The following is a 19357-nucleotide window of genomic DNA, read 5'->3' on the forward strand; positions in this document are numbered from 1 at the left end:
AGGGTGGGGGCTGCCCCAGCAAAGCCACTGGTGCCAGCACCTGCCACCTGGGTGCTGGAGGACAGCAGGGCTGTACTGGGCATTCTGCAACCGGCCTTACGGGGTGCTTGCACAGCCCAGAGAAGTGCCACATTGTGCTGTGTTACACAGGTGGAGGCAGCCCCAGCACAAGCGACTCATCCCGGGCTCAGGTCTGACCCCAAGGCTCGTGCTCTTCTCTGCCCCTGCTCACTTGTTTCCATCCAGGCCCCCATCACCAGTCCGATGAGCCCCGGCCTGTGAGTGCGCAGTGGCTGGGGAGGACTCCCTAGACCGGGGACCCAAGGCTTGAGGGAGGAAACTGTCCCCCACGTGTCTGACCAGGCCACCCTGTCTCTCTGTGCTGCAGCTTCACGTGGTCGGCTGCAAGGACGGACCGGAACGTGATCTCCGTGCTATCTGGCCAGGTGGTGGAGATGTTCGACCGGCAGTTCCAGGAGCTGTACCTCATGTCCCATGGCGTCAGCCTCAAGGGCATCCCCATGGAGAAGGAGCCAGAGCCAGACCCCGTCGTGCTGCCCTCCGTGGTACCGCTGGTACCCTCAGGCACCGTAGCCAAGAAACTAGTCAACCCCAAGTACGCGCTGGTCAAGGCCAAGAGCGCCGACGAAATCGCCAAGACCTCCTCTGAGAAGCAGGAGGTGAAGAAGCCCCCTGGGCTGCGGGGCGCCGCACTGGCTGAGCGGCCCGGAGACCTCCCGGAGGCACCCCCGCCCGTCCACCCCGGGCTGCTCCACCTGGAACGAGCCAACATGTTCGAATACCTGCCCACGTGGGTGGAGCCGGACCCGGAGCCTGGCAGTGACATCCTGGGCTACATCAATATCATTGACCCGAACATCTGGAACCCCCAGCCCAGCCAGATGAACCGCATCAAGATCCGAGACACATCCCAGGCTGGCACCCAACTGTGGAGGCAAAGTCAGGACTGCAGCCCCGCCCCCGGGCCCAGTGCCCCCCAGGACAGGGCCCTGGCTGAGAACGGCCTTTCTCAGGGGGACCCCGAGCCACAGCCCCCCGTGCCCAAGCCCCGGACGGTCCCTGTGGCAGACCTACTTGCCCAGGACAACGGCAGTGTTGAATGGGCCCTGGAGACCCCAGCAGAGAAGATGCCCCAGAATGGGACAGACCACGCACCCCCCCGGACACGGAGCTCAGGCCATGCCCCACTCCAGAGGCAGCTGTCTCTGACCCAGGATGACCCTGATGGCCAGGGAACAGCGATCCCCAACGGGCTAGATGGGGAGGAGGATGAAGATGATGATGACTATGTGACCCTCAGTGACCAGGACAGCCTCTCAGGCAGCTCTGGCCACGGCCATGGCCCCCAGCGGCCCTCGGCGGCCTCCTCTTCTGTGTCAGATGAGTATTTTGAGGTGAGGGGGCGCTCGGTTCCTCTCCAGAGGCGCCACTCAGAGCAGGTAGCCAACGGGCCAGCCCAGACCCCCCGCCGACAGCTGAGTGCTCCCCACATGACCCGAGGGACCTTTGGTGGACCCCTGGGTGGTTTGCCGTGGTCCCCAGGTCAGGAGAGAGAAGAGGCAGCTACCCCGAGGAGAACACAGGCTCCGCATTCCATGGACAAGGAGACACAGGTGAGTGGGGGTCCCTGCACACGAGGGGTCCCCACCGGGGCAGGGGGTAGGTAGCAACCACCCAGGGCCGCACACGTGACTAGTCCTTACCAACGCTGGAACCCACTGCCCCAGCACCCCATAAGGGCAACCGAAGCCGGCTGCTGGGAGCTGAGAGGAAACGTACTTAAAATACAGAAATTTCCGACGCTCGAGTTTCAAGGAGTTGACTCTGCCCTGCCATTGGGTGGTCCACTCCCTGTTTGCCGACAGCACAGACATGGCCCTGTACACCCCCCAAGGTCACACGGCAGCAAGTGGTCCTCGTCTGGACCTTTTATGTCAAGCCACTACCATGCCAGTCCCTTTGATTATGGCCCTGGGGACCATTGTCCTCCCCTCTCCCCTGGACCAGGAAACAGCCCACATTCGTGCTTTGCCTCTCCTCCTGGTGACTGCTGTAGGTCAAGGACACAGAAGTGTGGGCGCCCTGCAGCCTCGGCCCAGCCCCGTGGCAGTCCTACCTGGGAAGAGCGCACGGCTGATCATGCCTGGCATGATGATCAGGCCCATGGGCAGCATCTTGAGGTAGCTGGCCAGGATGGAGCCTGCCTTGGCGTGGTTCAGGTCCCTGGCGGACAGTGAGCGCTGCACGATGACCTGGGGGTGTGAGAAGGGGGTGAGCCCCAGGCCCCCTCAGGAGCACCTGGGCTGGGGTTTCTCCGTATTGTGCTCAGGGGGTGGCGGGAGAGAGGGTGCTGTCCTGCTAGCCCTCGGGCTGCCGGAGGCAATGGCAGATCCCACCAGAAGCAAGATCATGCCGTTCCAGGGGCTCAGACTCAGTCTCCTCATGTGTCTGTTGAGGAGGGAAGGCATGATTCTGCCTGGCCTGACACACTGGCACTTGTCAGGGCCAGAGGCCACCCTGGTGGGATGGGACCTGGGGCCCCTCACCCCCATCTCCTGTGCCCCGTGAGAGTGGCTGCACACTCTTGGATGTGCCAGGAGCACACACTGATACCAGTGTTACATCCCTGGCCGAGGTCTGGAGCTTTAAACCCTGGGGTTTGGGGGAGCTTGTGGTCAGGCAGTGGAGGGATGCTAGGAGCTGCCCCAGCACTGCTCCGCGTGTAGCCCTAGGCAAATCCTGACTGGGCCTCAGTTTCCAGATCTGCAGGACGGGAAGAGGGACAGGACCAATCATTGGAAGCAATGGCATCTCTGAGATCCCTCCCAGCTCTGAAGTGATTTTCCGTTGTGTGGTTTTTTTTTTTTAAGTGTAACTTTGAACAGCTTTATAGAGATATATTCATGTAAACCGTATGATTCAGTGGTTGCAGTATGTTTACAGGGTTGGACAGTCTACAACCGTTACGTTTAAGTATTTTTCATTGGGTGTTTTGCAATTTATTTATTTTTAAAACTTTATTTATTTTTAAAATTTTATTTATATATTCATGAGACACACAAAGAGAGAGGCAGAGACACAGGCAGAGGGAGAAGCAAGCTCCCTACGGGGGGAGCCCGATGCAGAACTCGATCCCAGAAGTGATCCTGGGATCACGCCCTGAGCTGAAGGCAGATGCTCAACCACTGAGCCACCCAGGTGCCCCAGGTGTTCTGCACTGTAAATCACCACCTGCAGTTCAGGAGTGAGAATCTGTGATTTTTCACTTATTTTCAAAACATGCTAGTTGAATGGATAATTCCCAGCATTTCCTCTGAGACTCAGCTCCTGGTGGAACAGGGTGCTGAAGTGGGGGTCCTGAGTGTGCAGGACATGCTGGCTTCACTCCTGCTTCTCCAGCAGCTGCCTCTGACTTGGGACAAGTCCCTGCCTCACCTTGGGCCTCAGTGTCCCTGTCTGGGCAGTGAGTGGGTTAGATACAGCTCTCTGTAGACCCTTCCCCTCAGATATCCTGTGGTTGCAAGAGCCCTGCACTCTTCATGAGAGAGAAAAAGCATTTTCCTAAAACCCCATGCATCAAATCCCACTATTTCATTCAATACTCACAGTGGCCTGTTCTAGGAGGCAGTGGGGGAAGCTGCTGTCACCCCATTCTGCAGCTGGAGGAGCTGAGGCTCACTGCCCTGGCAGAGTGAGCATCAGGCAGCGAGGCCGGGACCTTCCCTGCGGGGTCAGCGGGCTACCACATCCCCAGCACCTCTGAGCACAGGCTTGGCCAGAGCTGGCAGTCACTCCTCGTGCTCAGCCACTTAACCTCCCTGAGCCCCTGGGTCCTCATCTGCAAACTGGGATACTACCACTGACCCGCGGGCTTGCTGCCATGTAGATGGCCAAGCCTGTGCCTGGCTGCTTACGAGTTCCCTGAGTGCCACTCTTTGGGAAAGTCCTGAGCTGGCCTGGTGGTCACAACACCGTGCCCACTGTGTGATTGATGCAGGTGCTGTCACCTCCTAAGAGGGAGACTCCCTGTGACATGGAGCAGCAGCAGGTGCCAGAAGGTATGCTGCTGGAGAGGGCAGGACCCCAGGAGGCCTCTTGGCCCGTGTGCCTCCCCGCGTTTCTGACAGGGCCACCGAGGCCAGGGAGGGGTGGAGTAGGACCAGGCACCTGGGATCCGGTGCAAAGGCACCCACGTTGTGAGGGTGCTGGGCCAGGACCTGGCCGTACCCCAGGCAGACCCTGAGCGGGAGGACGACAGGGAGGTAAGGCTGTGGCCAGGCTGTGGGGCCCCAATGTTGGTGGTAGTCAGGACCACCTTGGGGTCAGCCGTAGCCTGCCTTGGCCTCCTCGTGTGACCTTCCTATCCAGGCAGTAGGGCCCAGCCAGCCCTGATCTTGAGGCCAGGCGGTGTGCTGACTCACTTGGCCTTCATGGGAAACTCTCCTGATTGACATCCCGCCTCGAAATGCCTGTGCCACACCAGGCCCATGCTGAGTGGGGAAAAGAGAGGTGTCCTGGAGAGGAGGGGCATGGGCGAGTGCTCTGCTCTCCCGAGATGCTGGGCAGACACCTGCTGTCAGCTCATCTGTGCCCTAGAGGCCCACATGGGAGACAGCAATCTTGGAGCATCATGTTATAGCTGGGGAAACTGAGGCCCAGCCTCTCAGGGTTCCTGAAGCCTCCTAACCTGGATTACTCCCCACTGACACAGCCCAGAGACGATCCTCCTGCCTGGGCCAGGGCTGAGCCCACTGAGCACTTTGCTCGCTGGGCAGGAGCCATGGCCATGGGGGACATCACTCAGTTCTGGGTGCAGATCCCAGTTCTACCTGCTGGGCCTGGGAATGGGGTTGGCTGGGCCTATCTCGCAGGGAAGGCTCTCCTCCTCCATCCCGTGGTGGTGGGGCCCTTGGGGGTGCAGGTCCAGAGGCAGGATGGCTGTGTCTTGCCTCACAGAGTGCTTCCTAGAGCTGCCCCCGGCCTTCTGGGGCAGGCAGAACTTCTGCTCGGAGGGGGCGGTCTGTCTGGGGTTCCCTGGTGTGTTCACGGCTCAGGGAGAACAAGAGTCAGACTCCAGAAGATGACCCAGCCCCTGCCCTCACCCGAACTCCTGGCCCAGATATAGATGCCAACCCCATTGACAGATGGAGGAAGCTGGGGCAGGAACAGCGGAAACCTCCCTTACTGTAACCATAAAAGGTGGGATCATTCCCATATGACATGGGGAAACTGAGGCACGAGGTAGTGAAACAAACCTGTCGAGGACCGCCAGCTGGTGTGCGGCAAGGCCAAGAGGCAAAGCCAGGCGTGCCAGCTTGGGGTGTCCTCACTGTCTCTGCTCTTTTTCCTCTAGGGCCAGCAGAGCCCCCACTACAGAGTCCCTGTCTCGGGGACCAGGGATAAAGATGGCTTCCTGCGGCCGATGAGGACCTCGGGACCCCTGCGGTACCGCCCTGCTGCTGACGGCGCCCAGAGCTCGGCCAGGAAAGCGGGCCCCACCGTGGCAGGCCCATACCCCTGGCAGGTCAAGGGTGGCCCCATGCCCCGCACGCTGGCAGATCCTGGGACCCCAAGGCCGGCCCGAAACGCCAGCCCCCAGGCCGATGGCAGAGTCCCTGAGGAGCACCCAAGTCCTTTTGGAATCCCGTACTCCAAACTGTCCCAGTCGAAGCACCTCAAGGCCAGGACGGGCAGTGGCCAGTGGGCCTCCTCTGATTCTAAACGGAGGCCTCAGGCCCCCCGGGACCGCAAGGACCCCTAGCATCCTGTCCCTGGGCCTGGGGCCATGCGGTCCGTGGCCTCTGCCCCAGCCCAGACTCACCAAGCAGGTGTTTGTGGGGCTGCTCCAGGGATTGGCAGACGGACCGCCCGGACCAGAGCCCACCCCGGAAGGCGGGAAGGTGGGGTGGATGGCGACATTGACACTCACCTGGTCAGTGCACCAGTACCAGGTGGCCATGATGGTCAAACCGAAGGTCATCCCAGTCCACGGGAGGTCCCCTGTGTAGGGGTCTCGGAACATGTGCATGGCATCTGCACGCGGCACGTGGCAGGTTGTGTTGGCGATGATCCTGGATGGGATGGCCTGGGCGTAGGCGACCGCCAGCTGCTCATACCCGCCGATGTGGTCAAAAGCTGGAGGGGGTGGGACAGGGATGGGTTGGTGGCTGGTGGCCCTGACTCCGGGCCCCCACTTCCCAATGCATCAAACTTGACTTTTTCCCACTCACCTTTCCTGGTGTCTAGAAAGGCATGGAGGGTACAGGGTTTTAAAAAATCGGGGAATTCAAATGGCTGTTTTATTTGTATTTAAAATAATACTATTAAATGAGCATTTTGCACTGGACACCACAGTGTCCTCTTGGCCCTGGATACCTGTTGGCCCCGGGCAAGGGGTCCTCTGCCAAGCTTCAGGTTGTCAAATCAAGGGAGCCAAAGTATTCTTTCTTGGCATTTGAGGACCTTCCCGGGGAGTCTAAAGTGTTAAAGTCCTGAGCTGAGGCTTCCGAAGGATGTGATTTTGGCAAAGCTGAGGATGGCTGGCAGTCATGTAGCACTGAGAACAGAAACAAGTCCCAGCAGGGGCAGGGGAGTGACCAGGGCCGCGTGGCCAGCGGCTGGGCTCAGGCCGGAAGGCTTTTCTCTGGAGACCAGACCACTTTCACTCCCTCACTGTTTCTGTCTACCTCAGGGTCAGGGCCCTGTGTGACCAAATCCTGGCCCATCTGTGGCTTTTGCTGTGTCTACAATCAGTCCCCTCCCATCCAGGCTGGCCCTGGCTGCCTGGGTCCCCCTCCTGCAGTGGCTCCTGGGGACACAGGCCCCTGGTCTGAAAGGAGGCAGATACAGAGACGACTGAATCCAGGAAACCCTCTGTCTCATCTGTCCCCGACCCTGCCTTTCCCAATCAGGAAGCCTGCTGCCCGGACCCTGGGTCCCTGCCTCACTGCCACCTGGAGCCTGGGCCGGGCGAGTACTTGGGGCAAATGTACAAACACTGTACAGAGGTCCGAGATTGCCTGGCCACAGGATCCTACAGCCTGCATCTGGAGGAGGCTCGAGAGTTCTTGTGTACTTCTAGGGACGGGGAGTTCACTACCTATTGGGGCAGCCCTCCAGGTTACCAGACCAGTAGCACCGACCGGTCTAAACCCTCTTCTCTCCTTCCCTGCCGCAGCCAGCGGGCTGTAGCAGCACTTCTTGGGGTTACGGACGTGAGTTTGAACAGTTGGAGCAGGCGCCCAGGCAGCTCTGTGGTCTCCTGATTGTGTGCACACCTGCCCTCGGCCCCACCTCACCATCAAGCCCTGAGCCAGGACGGGGGCAGTGGCCCTGCATTCCTGGGTCAGCTCCACACCAGACCTGAGGCCAGAGCTGGTGACAAACACAGCTGGGCGCTGGTGGTGGGAGAGGACAGGCAGCCTCTGTCATCCAGGGGACACCGTCCGGGGGTGCTGACTGCCTGGTGGCTTGTCCTTGGGAGTCCACCCCCACGCAGTGCTGGCACCTGGGTCCGGGCAGGCCAGCCCCCAGACAGCCTCACCTTTGACAGTCAGGATGATGGCCCCCACCACCATGATGAGCGTTTGCAGGGCATCCGTGTAGATCACAGCAGCCAGGCCCCCTGTGGGTAGAAACAAGGAGGCTGGAGGGAGGGACCGCTTTCCCGCAGACGTGTCCCCTGCCCGCTCACGGGCGGCTGAGCTGTGGGGCCCATCAGCTGGGCCCGCAGAGCCAGCTTCCCATCCACACTGGGCCGGGCCGTCGGGGAGGCGGCCCCCTGAGCCCCGCCAGCCCCTCAGGCTCCGGCACGCATCTGCCTGACCACACGGGTGCGTGGGCTGGGGGGCAGCTCCCCTCGCTGCGGGCCCACCGCCGGCTGGGCATGTACCTGCGATGGTGTACAGGGCCGTGATGATGAGCATGAGGATGGTGGAGAGGTAGAAGTTCCAGCCCAGGCAGATGTGCACAAAGAGGGCGCCTGCATACAGGTCGATCTGGGGAACGGGAAAGAAACTTGTGTGGAAGCTCAAGGTGACCGCAGGAGCCAGGGCAGCACTCATGTGACATGTGGCCACGATGCCCCATGGACAGGGAGGGACAGACGCGCACTCCCTCCCCTGCACACCTGTCGGCGCTGTCGCAAGGGTGGGAGGGGGTCCCGGGTGTGGACAGGCTGTGTGCAGGGGATGTTGCTGATGTTAATAAAGTCCGAAGTGGCAACCAAGGAGCAGAGTTGTTATTGAGTCTGGCCCCTGGGAGATATGTGAAGGGAGGAGCCCTGTACCTTGGCTTCCCAGAGGTCCTTGACAAGGAGGAGTCCAGGAGGGCTCCCTGAGGGAGGCGCAAGGAGATGGGTCTGCAGCTTTGGTCTCCAGGCCAGTCCCATCTGGGCGTGCCCCCCTATTCTCTGCTCCTCATTAGACCGGGGAGTGGTGGTGTGAAAAGAGACCAGAAGTGTTGAGGGGGGCAGGCTGGGGAACAGACGGGCAGTCTTGCTTACTGCCCTCCGGTGGGGTTGGAAGTGAAGCCAGGACCATGTCTCAGGCCGAGGCTGGTCCCCTGGGCCGGATCCCACCGCACCTATCCCTGACTGTGGGGCAGCATAAGGGGCTGGAGCCCTCGTTCTGCAGTGAGCCTTCCAACCATAATTCCACCCCCAGGGGTGAGCCCAGGGAAGGCCGGCAGGACTCTGTCCTGTGGGACCTGGGGTTGGGCAAGGGGCTCCAAATCTGCCATTCTGGGCCTGCTTAGTGCAGGAGAGCTGACTCGAAATACAGCCTTTGGGGCCAACAGGCTCCTGAGAAGCCTGGCAAGGCGGTGGGTCAGCCGAGCCTGCGTGTGGGGGGAAGCACAAGGCCCAGGGGCGCGGGCCCGGAACAACTGCAGCGCCTGGCCCAACACCGAGCCAGCCAGCACTGCCCAGTCGGCATGTGGACCCTCTGCCCCGGCCCCAGCCCTGAGGACACAGCACCCACAGAACCTGGGTCTCACTTCACAGCCTCTGTCCCCTGTAGCTCTCCCGCCAGGCTCCTCCTCTACCCTCCCTGGGAGAGACCAGCCAGTGTGGACTCTAACAAGGTGCTTTTGGAAGAAGAGTGGCTGCTCACTCTGGCTGGCTTGGTGGTGTGCATGTGTGTGAGCGTGCACGCGTGTGTGTTGGTAACAGTGTGTCTACCTCCAGCCTGAGGACAGAAGCCCAAGGTGGTGAATGTCAGAGCAGGAAGGACTCTTTGAGCCCCTGTCCCATCAGACCAGAGAAGAAACTGAGGCCTGGGGAGAGGAGGGACTTCCTGCCAGGTATCAGAGGTGAGAGTGGCCAGTGAAGGGGGACAGGAGTCCTCTAGAAAGAAGCAGCCCCTCCCCCTGCCTGCTCATCCCCCAGCCACCACTCAGGACCCTCCCTGGACCCAGGCCGCCTCAATGGGAGCCTTGAGGCCCCAGCCATATGTCTGTCTGAAGCCGGGTGACTTGGTCACACCGGGCTGGCCACCGTTGCACCCCCAGCACTGGCTGAGTCCCTGTGCCCTGGAGCTGCCCAGTCTGCACCCCCCATCTTCCAGAACTGTCTTCCCAGATGCAGCTCCTGTAACCTCTCCTCCTCAGGAACATTCTTCCGTGAGAGTAGGCCCTAAGGAGTGATGAGGACCTGGACAGGGGTCAGGAGCCACACAGGCCAAGGTGTGGAGGTAGGACTCTGGCTGCTGTCTTCCCTCTGGGACCCTGCACAGTGTCCAGGAAGGACTTGCTGCCGCAGCGAGTATAAGATTGCCTACAGGCTCCCAGGGAGGCCCCAACGGGAGCTTTTGATGGCACCCAACCCAATCCGACCTCTCCTGCAGCCCGAGCCCTGTCTTCTGTGGGTCCCTGGAGAGCTGGGGCTCGGTAGAAGCTAGAAATCCTAAACCCAGAGCCGCATAGCCCTGGTCTGTGTCCCTGGTCAGCTGTGTGCTGGCCGCACAGCTTTGAGCAGGTCATGTCACCCCCTGGGCCTCGGTGGCCCTTATCTGGAGGGTGGGGTTGCGGATGTGGAGAGAGGGGACACAGATACAGGCCCTCCATCCCTCTGCAATCTCTCCATCCCTTGCCCTCCGGGAGGTTGGAGGGAGGGCAGGCAAGACCCCCAACGGAGCCTGTCCTGCCCCTTGCCCCCTCCATCGAGGCCACCACTGCCCCTTCAGGGCTCCAGAAACTTCTTTGCCACACTCCCTACACCCGACGCTCTGGCCACTGCTGTTTCCAAAACACTCCCACGTCAGCCGTTCCCACCCTCTGCCCCATCCCTTATCCAGAGGAAAATCAAGTTCTCAGCATTTCCATAGCACATAGAACAAAATCCAGCTAACCAGGCCCAGCAGCCCTATGCCACCTGGCAGGCCGTCCCTGCCATCCCCTGCGTCACTCACCCCTCCCCGAGCTCCAGCCTCACCTCTACCTTCACCCCTTCCTTCCGCCGCTGCGAGCCTGGCATGTTCAATGCAGACCAGTCTCTCCGAAGGGAGCCTGACCTCTGCCCCTGCTCTCATCGCTCTAGAATTCAGCCCCGCCTTTGCTCCTTTCACCACACTTTTACTATTGTGATTATATTGGCCTGTGTACTTATCTTTCTGGAACACAAAGCTCCCTGAACATAAGGAATGTGTTTATCGCCCAGGGCCCGGCACACAGTAGGCGCTCAAGTCGATACATTTACATGTGTATCCCAGGGGTTGGCACAGCAGAGCCCACAGGCCAAGTCCAGTCACACACATTGGTAGGTATCGTGTTTCTCACCCCAGCAGCAAAGTCCAGTAACTGGTGTGTGTCCTGTGAAGCCAAAAATATTTACTTTCTGGCCCTTCATGGAAACAATTAGCTGGCCCCTGGCATATTTTGTCATTCAATCCCATGACGTATGCCAGGCCCATAGAAGCACTGGGGACACATCAATGAACAGAGAGAAGAAATGGGGGAGACACTGACGTGGGGTGGGGAACAGACGTCAAGGAGAGAGGCGGGCAGGCCGTGTAGGATGTGTCCAGGAGAGTCGGGTCAGGGGGCCTGGATTCTAGGTATCTCTAGGTCAGATACTTCTGGGACCAGAGAGGGGACAGTGTGAAGAGCTGGCCTAAGTGGGCCCTGGTTGGCATTCAGGGTGTGCTTTCCACTCTTACCCTCCTAGGGGGACAAGTCCAGGCCCCCAGGGGAAAGAGACCTGGAGGGCCCACCGGGGTGGCGCCGCAGTGCCCGAAGGGCGCCGCCAGGGGTCAGCTGTGTGAAGGAGCTGACGGGCCACAGGCGGGCTCCCGCAGCTTGGGAGCCGCCAGAGACCGCGCGCTCAGCGCCCCCTAGGGGACAGTCCTGGCTCACCTCCGTGCCCCCACCAGTGACCTCTCCCGGGGAGAACGCCAACACCCTCATATCTAGACCTGGGGCCGAGCAGAAGGCAGAAGGCCTGCTAGGCCAGCCTCACTGGGTGGGCAACTCCTTGCCCCTCTCTGGGCCTCAGTTTCCCCAGCTAGGGACCCAGAGACAGAGGTGGGCATGTCAGGTGTGTTTGAGGGGCCCCCAGAGTAGGGAGGATTCCAGGCTGTGTGGGCTGGATGCTGGGAGTATGGCGCAGCTCACCGATATCTTGGTGAAGACAGACAGCAGCAGGGACAGGACAGACAGGTAGGTGCGGATCCGCTGGCCTCCATAGCGCTTCTGAATGTATTCGGGCATGGTGACGATCTGGGGAGACACGGGGGTGGGACTAAGCTCTTGCCCAAGTTCAGGGCCCAGAGCTGCTCCAGGACAGAGCCAGGCCCGCTTACCACCGTCCCAGAACCTGGACTGTGACTAGGGACAGAGAGACAAGTCTGGGGGCTGTTGTGACAAACCCAGATGAGCTATGACACAGCTGAATGGGGAAGATGGCTATGACGGCTAGGAGATCCAGGAAGTGGAAGGCACTGGAGGTCAGTGACTGCCCAGCTGGGGCTGAAGGAGTGGGCCAGTCCGGGACAGAATCACCTGGGGGAGGCCCCCACGTGTGCCCCCTAGGTGTGCCGCCCAGGTGTGCCCTCCACGTGTGCTGCCCACATGTGCCGCCCAGGTATGCCCCCCAGGTGTGCTGCCCAGGTGTGGCCCCCCAGATATGCCCCCCCCCCGTGTGTCCCCCAGGTCTGCAGCCTGTGTGCTCAAGCAGACGGAGCCTATCCCCCAGGCACAGCAAGCAGGGACAAGAGAAACCAACAGACAAAGCCCCCAGGCTGAGGTCCTCGGGGACATGTCTTCATGAGTCCATAGGGATATTAGTTGCATTAATAACAAATCCAGCCCTGAAAGCAGTGGGTTCGCGCACCAACTCTTGAGCAAAGCCAGGGTTGCCGCTCATCAGCTCCGCCGAGCCCAACCAGGGCTCCCGAGCCAGGCGAGGCCATCCCGAGGCCCCAGGTATAGACTCACCTCTGAGGAGATGTAGATGGGCACGAACACCCAGGCCAGGGCCAGCAGCACATATGTGGCCTGAGGGGGACAGAGGCAGAGTGAGGACGGCAGGCACAGCTCCCACAAACCCTGCTCTAGAAACATGGCCCGGACCAGTTGTCTGGAGGCCTGCCTGGCCACAGGACCCTGCAGCGGCCTCGTCCTCTCTCTGGGCCTCTGTAAGCAGATGGCCCTGGGCCAAGGCTAACAGCTCCCCTCCCGCGGGCCTGTCCAGCGCTTCGGCCATCCGAGGACCAGCCTGTCCCAGGAACACCACCTGTCCAGACACTGGCCACCCTGAGGTGCCGGGAGCTGCTCCTTGGGCCGAGGGCAGACTCCGGTGAAGCCCTACCGGCGTCCTCTGGGGCTGCTGCCCCTCTCACACCCGCCCACCACCCCCCCATCACCGCACCCCCCCCCCCCCCCCCCCCGCCAGCAGCTCACGTTCCACTCGAAGCCCGCCACGGCCAGGCCCCCGGCCGCACCCGAGCCCGCCAGTCCAATAAAGAGGCCCGAGCCCTCGCTGCTGGCAAAGAGAGAAGCCCCAATCTGGAGGACAGAGAGGACAAGGAATCAGCAGCAGCCCCCCTCCCCAGACTCCGAAGCCCCCACCCTTTACACAATTCCCAGCACCCTATCCTTACACTCCCAGCTCCAGGACTCCTGCCAGCCTCCACCCGGCCCATCATTGCCTGCCAGGGCTGGGGGGGGGGGGGGGCGGCCTTGGGTGAGGAAGGCACACAAGGTGACCTCAGGGATGGGCCCCTAGCGGGCACCTGCACCAGGGGTCCAGTCCCACCAGAAGGAGGGGCTGTGGGGGGGAAGAGAGCACTCACCGGCCACCAGGTCATGTCCCGGCCCGCCAGGAAGTAGCCTCTCACCGTGTTCCTGCTGGCCCGGCATGAGGACTGCAAGAGCGGAGACAGAAATGGGCACACGATGAGATGAGCACTGGGTGTTATGCTATATGTTGGCAAATTGGATTTAAATTTAAAAAAAAAAAAAAAAGGAAAAGGGCAGCCTGGGTGGCTTAGTGGTTTAGCACTGCCTTCAGCCTGGGGTGTGATCCTGGAGACCCAGGATCGAGTCCCACGTCAGGCTCCCTGCATGGAGCCTGCTTCTCCCTCTGCCTATGTCTCTGCCTCTCTCTGTGTGTCTCTCATGAGTAAATAAATAAAATCTAAAAATAAATAAATAAAATAAAAATAAATTTTAAAAAAAGGAAAAGAAATTGGAACCCTCACAACCACTGCAGAGAACATAAAATGGTGCCCTTGCAGTGGAAGACAGTCTGAGAGCTCTTCAAAGACTTAAACAATCAACACTTAATTGGGAACACAATGACCCAGCATTCCACTGCACCTCCGAGAGAACTGGAAACCTACGTTCAAACAAAACTTGTACCTGAATGTTCATAGCAGCATATTCACAACAGCCCAATTGTTGCCCAGTTGATGGACACAACCAGATGCCCATCACCTGACGAACAGACAAAAGGTGGACTGTCCATACAACGGAATATTACCCGACCACAGGATCGAATGTGGTTCTGACACCTGTCACGACACAGATGGCCCTCAAGAACATTCTGCCAAATAAAAGGAGTCAGATGCAAAAGGCCACATATGGTAATGATCCCATGGGAATGAAATGTCCAGAACAGGTGAATCCATAGAGGCAGAAAGTACAGTAGTGGTTTCCAGGGGCTGAGGAGAGGGGGCAAAGGGGAATGACTATTAATAGGTGTGGGGTTTCTTGCGGGGTGATGAAAAAGTTTTGGAACCAGATGAGGTAATGGTTGTACAACACGTGAATGTTCTAAATACCATCGAGCTATACACTTTCAAATGGCTTAAGTAGGCTCCATGTTCAATGTGGGGCTTGGTCTCACACATGCTCTACCGCCTGAGCCAGCCAGGCGCCCCTAAGTGGTGGGATTTTTGTCTCTGTGTGACGACTTTTGAGTCAAGGATTCTGAGAGCTTCTTGGCCTTGATTTCTTGTATTTTTTGAAAAAGATTTTATTTATTTATTCATGAGAGACACAGAGAGAGAGGGGCAGAAACACAGGCAGAGGGAGAAGCAGGCCCCAGGCAGGGAGCCTGATGTGGAACTCGATCCCAGGACCCCAGGATCATGACCTGAGCTGAAGGCAGATGCTCAACCACTGAGCCACCCAGTGCCCCCTAATATTTTAAAGATTTTATTTATTTGAGAGAGAGAGCAAGCATGGAGTAGGGGGAGGGGCAGAGACAGATGGAAAGAGTGAATCCCAAGCAGACTCCCTGCTGAGCATGGAGCCCAGAGCCTGACATGACACGGGGGGGGGGGGGGGGGCTCGATCCCAGGACCCTGAGATCATGACCTGAGCCAAAACCAAGAGTTGGACACTTAACTGACTGAGCTACTCAACACCCTCTCTTACTTCTAATATTTTAATCTCTGATACATTTCAAAGAATTATCACTCCAGTATTCCTGCATACCTTTTGTTTTGGGAGGAGTATGGAATTTTGTGCTCCATAATATAATTTTTAAAAACCTGAAATCAGAGTGCCTGGGAGCAAATCCCAGCTTCTCTGCTTCTTGGCTGTTTGATCTTGGGCAAGTTACCTCACTGGTGCCTCAGTTTCTTCATCTGTAATATGGGCCTAATAAAAGTTCTTCCCTCATAGGCTTCTATGAGGTTTAATGAGTTAATACTCGTAACAGTCTGACAATGGTGACTGGTACCTAGGAGGTGACCAATAAGGGTCAGTGATTCTATGGATTTTTCAAGGCCTCACTGAGTGCTATCTGGACAGGAGAAAATGAAAAGAGGTGAACTTGAGGACAGAAGACATTTGAAAAGAAAAACACAGCAGGTGTATTTATATATTTTGCATTCTTTTTTCAAAGCATACATATCCTAACCTAAGGCTGGATCACACAATCTCAACTGATATACAGGCCTCTTTCTACCTGACTTTAATTGCACACACACACCCCATCATATTTAAGATGGTTCTCTTGAATTGATTGCATCTGTCATTCAAAGCTTTTGATATGAGTCCTGCTTGCTTTTCTCCCACCTGAACTCCCATCAGTTTCTGTGAGCTATGATCCAGCCACAGTGAATGCAGTACTATAGAAGGTTCCAGGAGTCTTGGCCAGGATGGTCACATCCAGCTGTGTAGGCTGTGCACTGTGCAACTTCGAGAGCAGCTCTGTTCTTAACCCGTGATTTTTCCTAACATCTCCTCGTCTTCCAAGGATATGGTGGGCATTGCCAATTGCCTCCTTCTTGCCCTTTCCCTTCCTGAGGGGTCTCATTTCTTCCTGGCAATTGGCTTGAGTGATCCAGACCCAGTGTTGAGCTCCAAGAGTCCTGACTCATCTAAGCCTTGGGACCATTCCTTTGCTGTCACACCTGGTTCAGGGCAGTTGTGGACTTAAGCTGGGATGGCTCCTGGCCTCCTAGGAGGTGGAGGAGGATGCCAAGGCTCTGGGGATGCTGGCAGCCACGTGTACCTAGTTAATATTCACTGAGTGCCCTTTGGCAGCAGAGTTGATTCCAAGTGATTTATTTGTATGCAGTGTTTTATTACCTATGAGGAAGTCAAGACTTTTAGAGCTGAGAGTGGCAAGTGATGGAGTCAGGATCTGAACCCAGGCTGAGCAGACAGGCTGGGCATCTGTGCAGGAAACTGGGCTCAGGACAATGCCACACATGGGTGGAGGCTGAGAAAGCCAAGTGAAATGCACCCATAGCCTTGATGATGCTGTGAACCCCTGGATCCTACTGTGCCTGAAGCCTTATCTATTATTGGACTTTTCAAGATGACATCATTACATTTCCTTCGTTGTTCGAGCTCATCCGATCTAGGTTTTCTGTCACTTGTTAACAGAGACCCTAATAGATGCAAAGGCTCAGCTCAAGGTCCCTCATCCAGGTTCACCTCCTTAAAGGTCCTCCTCCCCCTGGTTCTCCTAATCGCAACGTCAGAGCACCTTGGCAGGTGCACCTGTCCAACCCAGCTTGTCCCATCTGCATTTGAGTGATGAACACCCACAATCTGGCTCTGGCACCCTTCTCATCTGGCTCTGTTCTTTGCTGCATATGCTCACAGCCATCCGGCCAGCAGCACCAAGCTGGGCCAGCCTGGCCTGCTTGGAGGGACAGGCTAGAACTCCCACAGCCTCATGGCCCGCGGCACCAGCCAAGCTGGGGGAGGTGGGGCCCGGGCACTGAGGCCGATGGGCCCCAAGCACCGGGTGGCTCAGATGCCCAAAACATTTTCTGAGATTGTGCATTCAACTAAATCTCCCCAGCCGTGCTGGCCAGGAAGGCCTTCTCCCCACTCCTCTTCCCTCTTCGGAGCTTGCTGACCTCCAACACCTGGCCGTCACCTCACCTCCTCCAGAAAGCCTCTGTCGCCAGCAGCCCCTCCCCTGAATTCCCAGCCACCGGCTCGCCCAGAAACATAGCGTGCTATGGCTGGCAACAGATTTTCCCATCCACTGGCCCCCTGTGCTCCTTGGAACGGCCATGAGAAGTGGGCTGCACAGATCTGCACTGCGTATTTCAGGAGACGTGCCCAGAGAGGTTAAGTAACTTACTCCGAGTACCCAGAGTAGGGACTAGAAGCTAGCGGTCCCGACCACCAGCCCTGACCTGCCTGTGGTTTACTATTCCACCACCTAAGAATCAACTCCAATTACTCCTGCTGCCACCACCCCCAAACCCAGCACCCCCAGCACCCTCAGCACCGTCGCACCATTCCTGCTGTAGAACCAACAGCAGCAGCAGCAGAATCCGAGCCCATGTGGGCACCTTGGGTAGCAGAACTCCTCTGACTCAGGCACTCAGGGCTTGGGATGAAGTAGGTGCTGAGTCTGTCTTATAGATCAAGACCTCAAGGCCCAGAATGCTGAGCGGCTTTTTAGGATGCCAGAGCTGGGAATGTGACATTCTTGCCTCTGGCACTCAGGCTTAAATCAGGGGCTGGAGTGGATAAAAAAGGATACTCATTCTCCCCCTGTGGATGAGACCACCATGCACCATGGCTCAGGGACGCTAGCCTGGGGAGCTCTGAGGACAAGGAGGAAGGGCCTGGCCTCTGCAAACCCAAAGCTGGCTTTTGTGTTCACCTCCCTGCCACGAAGTCCTCCAAGGTCAGCATTATGAGTAGACAGGAGGAACCTCTCTTCCCCTATGCACAAGGACTTGGGGTTCACTGGGTAAGTCCTAGACCCCAGAGCACTGGGGTTCATCTGTAAACGGGGCTGTGGGGACCCGGTGATGAGCACAGGGCCTGCATAGCAGTAGCCTCCCTGCTGCTGGAGTCTGTGATGACCTAAATCACTTCTCTTCCTCATCGAAGGTGAGAGAAGCTGTCTCAGGAACTAGGCTAGGCTGGTGGACACAGTCCTTTTAAAAATAAAGGTCCCGGGGATCCCTGGGTGGCTCAGAGGTTTAGTGCTGCCTTCAGCCTAGGGTGTGATCCTGGAGACCCTGGATCGAGTCCCACATTGGGCTCCCTACGTGGAGCCTGCTTCTCCCTCTGCCTGTGTCTCTGCCTCTCTCTCTCTCTCTCTCTCTCTCTCTCTCTCATGAATAAATAAAATATTTAAAATAAAATAAAATAAATAAAATAAAATAAAATAAAATAAAATAAAATAAAATAAAATAAAATAAAGGTCCCCAGGCTCTGTGTGCCCCTCCCCTTCTCTGGATCCTGACCCAGCCGGTGTGGGAGCAGCTGGGCAGATGTTCACACCGTAAGCCCATCTGACGGAGGAGACAGAGGCCGGGAAGAGGACACGGTACTGGATACCCAGCTTGTCGGCCGAGCGAAAGCCCAGTGAGCTTCCCCACCCCCCGCCGCCCCGCCTGCCCACTGGAGAGGACTTCCTTTTCCTCACCTTGGACACTGAGCAGCCACTGCCCAAAGAGAAAGGGACTAGGTCAAAGTCTCGGACAAATCCACCCCAGGGCCGGGAGGAGGACCCCAGCGGACCTCAGGCCTCCAGGAGAGATGATGCCGGGTTCCCAGCCCCAGTGCCCACCCTGGCCGGCCGCCCCCCGCGGGCCTCTCACCCATATGCCCACAGCCACATTCAGAGCGAAATACACGGTGATGACGACGATGTCGGTGACGCTCAGCTGCGGCCGGGGAGCATGTGGGTCGCCGGTGGAGTTGTCAGCCGTCATCCTGCAGCAGACACCAGCTCTGAGCAAGAGGAACTGAGGCCGGACCGGGTCAGAAAGGGCTTCCCGGCAGGCAGTAAATTCAGTAAATTGATCATTAAACCGAGCAGGGATGGTGGCATCTCCAGCCCACAAGGCAGCTGCGTGCAGGGAAGCTGCTTCCAACTGCAGCCAGGGTGTCCTCTGCCCCCCAGCGGGAAGCAAATCCTGACTGTGAGAAAGGGGGAGAGTCCCTCCTAAACTCAGAGGAGGTTTGGGAAAAATAAAGGGAGTTAGGGGGCACCTGGTGGGTTCAGTCGGTAAAGTATGTGCCTCTTGATCTCAGGGTTGCGAGTTTCATCCTCATGTTGGGTGTGCAGCCTGCTCAAAATACTTTATAAATAAATAAATAGGTAGATGATAGATAGATAGATAGATAGATAGATAGATAGATAGATAGATGATAGATAGATAGGCAGTTTGCACCCAAAGGCAAACAGAATAGTCTGAGAAAGGGCTCAGTTACCTGATGTGTGGCTCAGACCTTTACTTAATTTGTATAAGAAGGGGCACCTAAGTGACTCAATGGTTGAGCATCTGCCTTTGGCTCAGGTCGTGACCCCGGGGTCCCTGGATCAAGTCCCATATCGGGTTCCCTGCAGGGAGCCTGCTTCTCCCTCTGCCTGTATCTCTGCCTCTCTCTCTGTGTCTCTCATGAA

General features: G+C 57.8%; 2 protein-coding genes across 3 annotated transcripts in view; one reads left to right on the forward strand and one right to left on the reverse strand.

Annotated features, from left to right (window-relative positions):
- FAM83G (family with sequence similarity 83 member G) overlaps positions 1–8248 on the forward strand; it is a 30340-nt gene extending 22092 nt beyond the window's left edge. Inside the window, exons 5-6 of the mRNA XM_072730509.1 lie at positions 389–1634; positions 5375–8248. Of these exons, the coding sequence (XP_072586610.1) occupies positions 389–1634; positions 5375–5782 (1654 nt within the window). The 3' untranslated portion in view covers positions 5783–8248. The remainder of the gene's footprint in view (positions 1–388; positions 1635–5374) is intronic.
- The window catches only part of SLC5A10 (solute carrier family 5 member 10), a 56373-nt gene extending 37550 nt beyond the window's left edge, over positions 1–18823 (reverse strand). The window contains exons 1-9 of one of the 2 annotated variants that reach the window (XM_072730512.1): positions 18549–18823; positions 13308–13379; positions 12916–13020; positions 12451–12510; positions 11629–11733; positions 7913–8018; positions 7565–7645; positions 5951–6156; positions 2138–2273 (exon numbers count right to left, since the gene is read on the reverse strand). In XM_072730512.1, the coding sequence (XP_072586613.1) occupies positions 2138–2273; positions 5951–6156; positions 7565–7645; positions 7913–8018; positions 11629–11733; positions 12451–12510; positions 12916–13020; positions 13308–13379; positions 18549–18662 (985 nt within the window). In that variant the 5' untranslated portion in view covers positions 18663–18823. The remainder of the gene's footprint in view (positions 1–2137; positions 2274–5950; positions 6157–7564; positions 7646–7912; positions 8019–11628; positions 11734–12450; positions 12511–12915; positions 13021–13307; positions 13380–18548) is intronic. The other variant, XM_072730511.1, reaches the window with a different exon arrangement.
- Between the last annotated feature and the right edge of the window lie 534 nt (positions 18824–19357).

Source organism: Vulpes vulpes, chromosome 12 (genome assembly GCF_048418805.1).
Source record: "Vulpes vulpes isolate BD-2025 chromosome 12, VulVul3, whole genome shotgun sequence".
NCBI lineage: Eukaryota > Metazoa > Chordata > Mammalia > Carnivora > Canidae > Vulpes > Vulpes vulpes.